Source organism: Sinocyclocheilus rhinocerous, unplaced genomic scaffold (genome assembly GCF_001515625.1).
Source record: "Sinocyclocheilus rhinocerous isolate Xijiao unplaced genomic scaffold, SAMN03320098_v1.1 scaffold257, whole genome shotgun sequence".
Taxonomy (NCBI): domain Eukaryota; kingdom Metazoa; phylum Chordata; class Actinopteri; order Cypriniformes; family Cyprinidae; genus Sinocyclocheilus; species Sinocyclocheilus rhinocerous.
The window spans coordinates 1-11,806 of NW_015634026.1; the positions used below are offsets into that span (position 1 = coordinate 1).

General features: G+C 34.1%; 1 protein-coding gene across 1 annotated transcript in view; it reads right to left on the reverse strand.

Annotated features, from left to right (window-relative positions):
• Window positions 1–431: 431 nt before the first annotated feature.
• Window positions 432–11,806, reverse strand: part of LOC107745208 (calsyntenin-2-like) — a gene marked incomplete at its 3' end in the record, with an annotated part of 28,086 nt that continues 16,711 nt past the window's right edge. The window contains exons 3-6 of the mRNA XM_016559065.1: window positions 10,215–10,410; window positions 6,563–6,771; window positions 6,337–6,486; window positions 432–667 (exon numbers count right to left, since the gene is read on the reverse strand). Of these exons, the coding sequence (XP_016414551.1) occupies window positions 432–667; window positions 6,337–6,486; window positions 6,563–6,771; window positions 10,215–10,410 (791 nt within the window). The remainder of the gene's footprint in view (window positions 668–6,336; window positions 6,487–6,562; window positions 6,772–10,214; window positions 10,411–11,806) is intronic.

An 11,806-nucleotide genomic window follows, 5' to 3' on the forward strand; every position in this document is an offset into this window, starting at 1 on the left:
ATTTTTAAATTAATATTAATTAAATTTAACAAAAAATATTATATAACATACATTTTATAGAAAATTATATTAAAATGTAAGAAAATTTCCACAGCCTGTCATCTTAAAAAAGAAATCTTACGATGACTTCAGGTCAGCTTTTGCTTTGTGTGGGATTTCATTACCATATCATTCATTATCACACCATTAATATGACTCTTCACCCCATAGAGTCCAATGCATTAGGATATGCTGACACATGTCATAAAAAAGTGATGAGCTGCGTATTTGTATTTTATAGCTTCATTTGTAGTTTCTCAAGACAATCCCTCTGATATGGATGAATTACACTGCTAATGATTCTGCACTGAGACACATACCTATTCTAGGACAAGGGTGGAGGTTTTGTCTGACTAGTTTAGCCCTCAGGCACATTTTGTAATTAAACCGACCCAAGAGAAATGAGGAAGCGTGCAATGGAATAAATAGCAGTTAATCATACCGCAGAGCTTCTGTAAGGATCGTTCAGAGTAAGACTGTCTGTCACAGCCTCTCCCAGCACCGCTCGTCTCCAGCTCCACTGTGGTCCTGATCCACGACACCGATCCCGCACATGTCTCTAGGTGCATCTTGGGAAATAACAGCTTACTGCCCATTCCTGGTTCATAGTCAATGAGCTTGCTCCAGCCTGGGAAGAAAGAAAGTTAGATAACGTTTTGACAAGTAGCTTAAATATTAGAAAGAGCGATAATGTCACTGAGCTGGAAAATGAAGATATTGAGGTCACAGTGTTTTCCAGACTTCCACACAATTAACAAGTCAGTTCCCCAACATGACGTGCATTTCAAATACACCTTGAAGAAACGCAACCTTCTTTTGTGCATGAGCCAAAACATTCACAAGTTTAAACTTAGTCATTGCCACTTACAAAGTTAGTACTGTGGCGGGACTATAATATATAGTGATGGTATCAAATGGAAATATCATGGTACACCATCAAAGATTACCATGGTTTACTATATAGTGTCCAAAACCTACACTTTTAGAAAAAATGTGCAAAAATTGGGTCACAATTTATTTTAAGGTCCAATTCTCGCCAATAACAAACCATTAACTACGACTTTTTCCTCAATGAACTCCTAACTTGCTGCTTATTGATAGTTAGTTGTTAAGTTTAGGTATTGGGATTAGGGATGTAGAATATGATCATGCAGAACATCTGCTTAACAAACTGCCAATATGTTAATAATATGTATGCTAATAAGCAACTATGAGAATTGGTCCCTATACTAAAGTGTTACCAAAAATTGTACCTTTAGAGGTAACACAGGGGCACAAATGGTCTCCTTTGTTCCTTCTTTACTCCTAAATGGTGCATATTAGTAGTAATTTGTACTCTTATGGTACTATTGTTGCACATTGTTTTTCTAACAGTGTATAAGCATGTAATTTTTGCATTATCAGCTGTAGATAAATCATTATAGACAGCTGTGTTATGTGTTAGAGTCAACATGAAGTGCAGTTCATAACCAATTTTACTTCCATAATCTGATGCATTTTAGAGTGACAGGATATTCAACAAGAAAAATGTCACAATTTAACACTGAAACAACTGCACACAGGTCAGGGTTGAAACATATTGAACAGATTAAATTTCTACCTTTGACAGCTTTGTTTTGGTAGATATTTCAGCATTGCGTTGTCATATTTGCTGAAATTGGTGCATTATTCTCAACAACTAGACTTCTGGAGAAAATGTGAGTGATGTTTGCATGTGCAGAACTCTCAGTCATGATACTAGGCTGCCGTTAACAGGTAAAAAACAAGAAGTTCTGTAAAAAAATAAATAAAAATATCCTCCCTCGAGTCTCTAGACATTGATATTCTGGTCTTTAGAAATTGCTGCTCATTTATTTAAATGAAATTGAGCTAAATCAACACAACTGCTGAACTTTTTTGAATATGTAAAATTAAAGTTTACTTAATTTGTGTTGGGACTACATGAATAGTTGTTTGATGCATGAACTGAAATTGCAAGCTTGATTATTAATTCCTAGCATGCTTTGTCTAGGACTGAATTGGTAATGTTGGAATTGAGAGTTATTTTATGAATTTATGAGTACAGGGAAGTCCCTGTTTAATAGGCCAGGAAGGACTAGAGTTTTTGTTGTTGAAGTTTTTATGGTTACAGTTGGGTTCGGTTGTAGGATGGTTATAAAATGATTTTGGTGATTGTTACTTCATTTAGTCAACATAGCTGTGCTAATATCAGTGCAGTGACAAACTAAAAATGTATGCCTAAAATAAAATAAAAAAAACATAAACACTTGCCTTAACAATTGAGTAAAACAAAAAGTATGTACTTATTCACTTTAATTTTACTAGTTAAACTGGTTTGACGTAATTACATGTGTGATATTTACTTAAATTTGTAATTTTAATTAAAAATATACTTGATACACCCGGAGTATATATTAAATATAATATTATATATTCAGTACAGTCAGTCTGTGGTATTTTTTGGAGCACAAATATGACAAGTAGCAAAAAATAATTTATGTAACTAACTGAATAAGCCCATTTGTTTGTTTTTTAATGAAGAAGAATCATTTTATTTTTGTTTTTTCAGTTATAATTTATAATATATTTGAGGTTTGTTACCCAGAGCTCTTAGTGCGTCTGGCGAGATATTACATTCTTCAGGCTACATTGTGGCTGTAATTAATTCTATAGCCAGTGGTTATTTAACAGGAATTTATGGGTGAAAAATGGCGGACAGTATTAAATGGATTGTGTAAACATGCATTCACATACAGACCACACAAATATTAGCTCACACACAAACACACTTTGAGCTGCTGGGTTTGGGAATTTGGAGCTGAAAATGATTATTTTATGGATGGAGGGAGCCTAAAGGTAACAACAAAATGTGTGTGTGTGTGTGTGTGTGGACGGTGCATGTCCACCCCTGCTGAATTATTCACCCTTGCTTATGAGACACAACGGGGAGCTGTTTACTTTCCTCTCTCCTTCATGCTTTTATGTCAGTTGTGAAAAAATGGCCTTTACTCAAGTTGTCATCATCCAGTGGGCTGGAAAAAAATTGGCCTGAAGCTTCTACCAAGTGTGTGTGTGTGTGTGTGTGTGTGAGTAAAGAGGAACATGTTTTGAGTCTCCAAACTCACCTGAGGGACAATCACATCAGAGACACATCAAAGTGCATTCTGGGAGACACAAACTACTCTAGACCAAAAGTTTACTTGATTTTATCCATTGGGAATTGACTGGATGGTGAAAAGGCAGTTGAAGGGGAGGAAAAATATGAGTTTGATGACTTTAGCGGACAAGTCATTTTTACCCTTTAAGGGATTTTAATTAAAAATGCAAACTTTTTTGCTTTTGGAATAACATGCACAACTGATTTGTGCACAATAAGACCAGAGACATGTATTAAAGGGACAGTTCATGCAAAAATGACAGTTCTGTCACCATTTAAAGCAGTATTTTAAAGAATATTAATTTTCAAATTTTCATATAATTTAAAAAAAAATTTTGACAGGAGAAAGAAAATCATAGAGGTTTGGACTGGAATGACATGAGAGTGAATAAATGATGACAAAATATTCATTTTTGGGTGCACTATCACTTTAAGAATATAAATAGGTTTGATTGATAATTTTGATTGAATGTTGACTTGTAAAAGCTTCTATTTTACAAATTCATATTCACAGTTTTTATCCAATTTAAGGTTGTTTTTACACTTCAGTTGTTTGATGTTTAATTCTGGGTTACAACTGAGAACTAGCAACGCCTGTTCACCACTGTAGCTGGGAAACAACTCATGAGGAGATGTTAAAAATGGAAAGAGCTTTTTAACATAATTTTATGCTTTTGTTGCTCTTTACTTCTCAACATACGCAGAATGAAATGTGCCTGTCTGCTCTCATATCAGTGGAGAGACTGCAAGAGATGGAAGCCGCTTAGCAAAGGCAATTTCTGCAGAGACAAGCAGCAATGAGAAATGCATTATACTGTATTAGGCAAATTATATGATATTGATGCAGCTGACTTCTGCAAACTAGGCCAGATTGCTTTTATACCAAAGCTTATTGGAGTTTGCGTGAAGACTGAATGTATCTAAATGAATCAAATGCTAAAATCAAACTGAGTTTCTGGCATCTAAAGTTTTAAAATGCAAACACACCAAGTTTTGCATGAATAATTGCAGCTGTGGTCGATAAAAAATGTCCTCAAAGGTCAGTTTTTAAGGAAATGCACTTGAAATGAAACAAAAGTGCATTGCAAATAGTGCAATATTAACTGCACCAGGCAGGTTTTCTGAAATGACGTATATAAAGAGTTATTTTTGTCTGATTTAACCCATTAAAGGGGTCATATGATGCGATTTCATTTTTTCCTTTCTCTTTGGAGTGTTACAAGCTCTTGGTGCATAAAGAAGATCTGTAAAGTTGCAAAGACTAAGTTCTTTTAAGCAACATCATATGACCCCTTTAAAATAGTTTATTTTTTGTATAAATGAATGTATTTAGGCTAATTCAGTGATGCTAAATAATAGTTCTTTTTATTTGAATAAAACCAGTTGTTACCTTTTTTTCCAGTTTAATTCACCTAAAAAGTGAAAAGAATAGCAATTACTTTATTTAAATGCAGTTTACGAAGATGAGGACATTTGTGCTAAAATAAAGTTTGATTGGATGCATATCAACATCAACAAAATAATAAATGGGGAAGAATTTTCTTTTCCCATTTACATGTTGCATGTTATTTTATTTTGTTTTTCCTTTCTGGCTGCAATCATAACAGACCTTTTTTTTGCAACCAGTTGAGCAACTCTGCTTTAGATGCGTCACGTCTTTAGCTAGTAAAACTGATACCAAGAGCCTTCAAAGAACCGCATAATGCATCATGCTGGCTATCATATGAAAGTGTGTGTGTGTGTGTGTTAATTCTGATGCAAGCCTCCCGCGGCAATCAAAAGCAAGAAAAAAGCACAAACCTACAGGAAAAAAGAAACAGAGATGCAGAGAGACGGGAGGGGGGTCAATACTATATTGAGTTTAAAAGCAAACAAAAATAGCTTCAAGGGAAAAGAAAGAGATGGACAGAAAGTGACAGGAAATTCAAAGCACAGAACCGGCCCGTGTGTGTGTGTGTGTGTAACTTACGTTTTAGACGGAGAAGCTGTCATGCACAGATCATAGGAAATGTCTGGAATTACTGTACCAGAACTGTATTTGGTTGTTTACTCCTTTTTGTGCATTTTAGTATTGGAACATGCATCTAATTCCCACACTGACCTAGGTTTTATTATATTGATATCAATGATTAACAGATTTGAATCTGAATGGTCTGTCAGATTCAAACTGAACTTCACCAACTTCCGTTTAAGTTTATTATTAAACATGCAAATTTAGGAGCAGATTTATCTGAAATAGTTTAAATAATAATAGAATGAATAGAGTGTTGGTATTGTCAAGTAAAAGTAAAACTATTAAAAATTACATTAGCATTTATACATTTAGCAGACAATTTTATCCAAAGCACCTTTTTGACACTTTTATGTCAAAGAGGTAACAATATTCATACTATACAATGCCAGGCCAGGTTTATTATAAATAAATTAAAGATGAAATCAAATAAAATATAATTATTATATGGAAATTTAACATACATGAAAATGACAAATGTTGCCTTGGTAGCTAACTGAAATAAATTTAATCTGAAATACTAAATTACTGGAATTAAAATTAAATATAAATTAAGTGACAAAAGCTACATTACTAAAATTGCTAAAATTAAAATTAAAACTGAAAATAAAAAAAATAAACAATAATTAATAATTTATGAATAAAATAAGTAAACAATAAAATGATAAATAAAAAAATAAAAATAAATAAATAATACAAATAATTAACTAATAAATATATTAATAAATACTATAATAGTATAAAAATAAACTAAACTAATTATTTAAAACTCATATTAAAATAACTTCACAACAGTCCAGCTGTACAGTCTCATAAAAAAGGTACAAAACTGTACAATTTTACAAAAAGGTACAATTATGTTTTTAAAAGTACTAAAATGTACCTTTAAGGTACTAAAATGTACCATTTATGAGTAAATAAGGCACCTTTAGCTTTTGGCCCACTAACAGCGTTGTACCTTTTTTCACGAGAGTGCACAGAAAACACTGAAGAATTTAGTGCATTAGATTCCTCGAAAGTGCACAAATTGGTAACTTGTAAATATGACTTTGCTCTCTGGTGAACCACTGAAGCCTGATCATTTTCACACGCAAAATGCGTCCGAGACTAAAACATTTCCAGATCTCACCCTGCCATCCAGGCTTGCAGATGGGCTTGACGTGGATGTGTACGGCAGCGTCCTGCGCCGCTCTCTTCTGACCACAGTCGAACGCCGTTACACGGATTTTATAATGTGACTTCTTATCAAAGCTCAGGCTCTCTGTGTTCCTGATGTGACCTGCACACAAACACACATTTAAATACAGACAGAATAGTGCTGTTAGCATGTCTTCCTTGTATGTTTGTGCACTAACCGTTGCGGTCTATAGCGAAGGCTGTGTCCTGAGAGGTGATCTGGTAGTTGCAGATCTGGCTGTATTGTGGAGAGCAGTCCTGGTCTGACGCCTGCACCTGCAGAATACTGTCATACACTTTCCCCTCCGTCACCGAGCCGTGATACTCCAACTGACCGAACACGGGGGAAAACTCGTTCACATCTCCCACCTGCACATGCACCACAGCCCTGAGAAAGAAAGAGAGGTTTTTTATTGCTTTTTCATTGTCCAGGAGACTTCATGGAGAAAAGTTACTCGCCCTCAGGTCATCTAAGATGAAGATGAGTTTGTTTTTTCATTGGAACAGATTTGGAGAAATGTAGCATTACATCATTTGATGACCAAAGCAGTGAATGGGTGCCGTCAGAATGAGAGTCCAAACAGCTGATAAAAACATCACAGTAATCCTCACCACTCCAGTCCATCAATAACCCTCTTATGAACAGAGAAGCTGCATGCTTATAAGAAACAAATCCATCATTAACATGTGTTTAACGTCAAATCATTGTTTCATGCTAAAATGTGAGTCTTCTATGCATAATATTGCTTCCTCCAGTGAAAAACTCATCTACATCTTGAATGGCCTGAGGGTGAATAAATGTTCAGCAAATTTTCATTTCTGGGGTGAACTATTACTTTAAGTATCAACTTTGTTTGAGGTGTTTCTGTTAAATTCTGCTGATTGCAGGATATAATACTTTTAGCAAATCTGAGCACAGTTTGAGACATTGTATTAAATTTCAAACTTGATAAAAGGAACAAAAGTCCCAAATGAGATCGTATTCATTTCATTTTTATTTTAGCATTATTTATATACCATTATACTATACATTAATATTTTGAATATTTTTATTTTTATACTTTCAGCTTTCATTTTCATAAAAACTGTATGTGCTTGTCATTTTATTCGTTTTTTGTAACATTAATCTTTTATTTATTTCCATGTTAGTCTTAGTTTTGAACATTTTAGTGCTTCAGCTTATTTGATTTCTGTTAGCCGCCAAAGCAACACTTCCAACTTTAGTTTAAGTTTTTCAAGTTTAAGTATTTCATCTAATATTTATATTTTATTTCAGATTTATTTTAATTAACAGACAATAATGTCTATTGTTTCTCTTGGACAGTGATGGAATTAAATGGAGAACAATGGAGATTTTTTCCCCAAGAAAAATACTTCAGGACATGTGTCTCCTCTCTAAATTCTTTAAATTTCTTTCTCTACATATTTTTATAAACCTATTAAAAGAGCAACTATATGTCAGGTTGTGTATATCAGGAAAGGAGCACAGTTGCCTGCATTTTAATATAGTGATTTTATTGAAACACGGTGTAATAGCGCACCACAGATTTGACTGCTGAGTTAAATGTGTGTTTTTAGGGGGCCTGCCAGCAACTAAAGACCATTTCAATTGCATCTAGAATGATCATTTTCAGGTCAACTGTCAAAAACGAATAAAAGTAAGAAGTAATAAATCTAAATAATCAAAACAGTCTGCTGCTTTAGAAACAATACTAAACTAACTTTAAAAAGAACTGACCAGAGGAGATGATTTTTATTCATGTCATTTTGACTACATGCTATTTAAATCAGACTTTGCATTTGCCAATGCAGTCGCCTGTGCTGCGTGTTTTTTGTGTCTATAATTATAATAATCTGTGAGAATTTATTTGTGGTCCAGATCTGAACTAATTAGTGTTCTCTGCTTTAGAGGAGTCTTTTTCCCAGAATAAAATGCTTCAAAAGTTTCCGTTCGTTCTCCATCACTGTCCAGGAGAAGCAGCGAACATACTAAAGAGATCTGGTTTGTGATTTCTCTCTCCTGCAGGTCATTATAAAGTCTTCAGGGAGAGAAATATATATATAAAAAAGGTCTGAAAGAAAAAAAAGTGCCTCCAGGTATCCTCACGGCCAGTCTTGACACACTTTTGTGAGCTGAAAATATACCAAAATAACAAGATTGCATCATTAATGTCAAAGACAGCATGAAAAGTGAGTAATACTTTGCAAAGGGCAACAGCTCGTCTGACAAATGAGAGGATTTCAAACACCCCTGCTAATCTGTGTTATAATGTTAAAAACCTGAACATATGCAAACACATTTATATATGCATTAGGCATGAAATCTCTAGTAAAGCAGTGTGATTTTGCAGCTTTACTGCCCTTTAGAGTCTCACTTTAATCCTTTATCTATGCATGTGTATGTGTGTGTGTGTGTGTGTGTGTAGTATCATAGATCCGAGCTGTCAAAGCCGGATACAGTAATCCTGTATGGATTAAAGAGATACAGAGTAATGAGGAAGGTCCCACTTTCTCTTTTCTCTTTTTTTCCACGGTTTCCTCACTAACCTCATCTCTATCTCACTCATTCACAAATGTCTTTAAGTCATTTTGTTTCAAAGGACTTCAGTCTAGCTCACTGCATTAGCTCTGTTAAAGTGTCTTTATGTGGAGATCTGCAGGTAAAGAGAAGCATCTTTGGCTCTGGGTTTGTTTGCAGCTTTCAGTCTGCAGGTAAACAGGTGCAGCGTTCATTAGCAAGAGCTCTTAAAAGCTTTTAATGCCTGAAGGTCAGATACCTGCTTCTCATAGTCAGTACTGAGATTAAAAAAACATGAAATACTGTATATACAGTAATGTAAGAAGAAGTTTCTTATGCTCACCATACAGGAAAATTGTGAAATATTTTTACAATTTAAAATAACCGTTTTCTATTTTAATATATTTTAAACTGTAATTTATCCCTGTGATCAAAGCTGAATTTTCAGCATCATTACGCCACTCTTCGGTGTCACATGATTCTTCAGAAATCACTCGGATATGCTGATTTGCTCATTTATTATCAGTTATTATTGGTACTCATTTATTAATAATGGTTGTCTTATTATCAATTTTGAAATCAGTTTTTGCTTAATATTTTCGAAAATCATTATTTATTTGACTCTTTTTTTTGAATATTACAAATGCTTTACTGTCACTTTTGAGCAATTCAATGCATCCTTGCTAAATAAAACTATTAATTCACTTTTTTTTTTTTTTATACTTATCCTAAATTTTTTAATAGTATTGTATCATGGTTTCCACAAAAATATTAAGCAGCACAACTGTTTTCAACATTGATAATAATCAGAAATGTTTCTTGAATCGGCATATTAGAATGATTTCTGAAGGATCATGTGACACTGAAGACTGGAGTAATGATGCTGAAAATTCAGCTCTGTATCACAGAAATAAATTACATTTTAAAATAAATTCAAATAACATTAAACATTATTATGAATTTATAATAATGTTTCACAATATTACTATTTTTACTGTATTTTTTAGTCAAATAAATGCAGCCGGTGAGCATAAGAGACTTACTCAAAAGACATAAATTACAGACGCCAAACTTTTTTATTTAAAAAGTTTCAACTAGCAGGTGCGTGACTTTAAGGACACAAGAAACAGGGAACCTCTAAAAGTAGGAAAATAAAAATCTTCAAAGAAGAAACTGTGAATAACTCAGAGAGGTGAGTCAAGCACGGATGAATCATTTTAAAAATAGTTCACCGTGTTCCTTCCAGTTCAAAACGTCACAAACATGAATCCGACTGAGGTGGAGAACATGCATTTATTCAAACACACACTGACTTGTGTGATCTCCTCTCTGCGTGTCCCTCCGGTCCCGTGCCACAGTCGTGAGCTTGAATGATGAAGGTGAACTCTCTCTGTCGCTCGCAGTCGATCGGTCCACGCGCCCGCAGACGGCCCTCTCCTGACGTGCGGTTCAGAACCACAGCCTCGAACGGAGCGCTGAGCCCCTGCACGTGAAAGCCACAGATTTCACCTACAGTACAGAGAGAGAAGACCACAGATTAAGGCCCAATCCCAATTCTATTTTATACCCCTTCCCCTCCACCTAACTCACGATTGAATGTAACATAAAACATGATTACTATTCGTTAAAATCGTTATTAATGCCAAAAATGCTTACATTTATGTGTCTTTTTGTTCGCTCGGGCAGCCATGTTGCCCCTGAAGCCGGTTTACGCTGAGATAATTCATACCCCTTCGTTTGAAGTGTGGTCTCGAAAAATCTTCGTTTGAAGGGCTGTCTGGCCCTTGCACTACCCCTACCCCTACCCCTCCAACCAAAAGAGAATCGAGACACCCCTAGGGGAAAGGGGAAGGGCTAAGGGGTAGAATTGGGATTGGGCCTAAGACTTTGTTCATTGTAATCCCACAAAGACTTCTCAGTGAGGGGCAAATTGTTTACTTTTTTAGCTTTTTATTGTTTTTTTCTCCCTTAAAATATCAATATAAGTGGACATACGCTGCTGGCCAAAAGTTTGTTATAATATATTTTTGAACAAAGTCTCTTATGCTCACCAAAGCTGCATTTATTTGATAAAAAAAACAGTAAAAACAGTAATATTGTGAAATATTATTACAATTTAAAGTAACTGTTTTTACTGTAATTATATGTTAAAATGTAATTTATTTCTGTGATGCGCAGCTGAATTGTCAGCATCATTACAAGGATGCATTACATTTAATATTACAAGACGTTTTATAATATCACAAAATATTTCTGTTTCAAATAAATGTAGCTATTTTTAACATTCAACAAAAAATCCTGAAAAAATGCATAATGGTTTCTAAAAAATTCATAAGCAGCAAAAACTGTTTTCAACATTGATAATAATAAGAACATAAGATTCTTAATACTTGAGACCTAATAATAATTAAGCAGCAAATCAGCATATTATACTGATTTCTGAAGGATCGTGTGACACTGAAGACTGGAGTAATGATGCTGAAAATACAGCTTTGACTCAAAGGAATAAATGACATTTTACAGTACAAAACAGTTATTTAAATTGTAATAATATTTCACAATATTGCTGTTTTTACCATATTTCTCATCAAACAAATGCAGTCTTGGGTAGCATACAAGACTTCTTTCAAAAACATAAAGAAAATTGTAATTATTCCAAACTTTTGGCTTGCAGTTTGTCATTTGACCCTCTAACTCTAACACTCTCTATTCTAATTCTATTGTATATTTGTTTTCTTTTTATTATTTAGAAAAAAACACTTGACCCTAACACTTGCACTCTATTTAATTTCTATTCTAACTTGTTTTCATAAAAAGAAAAAAAGAGCCTCTAACACTATAGCATTCTCTATTCTTTTTCTATTCTTTTGACTTGTTATATACAGTAAGTATATATATATATATA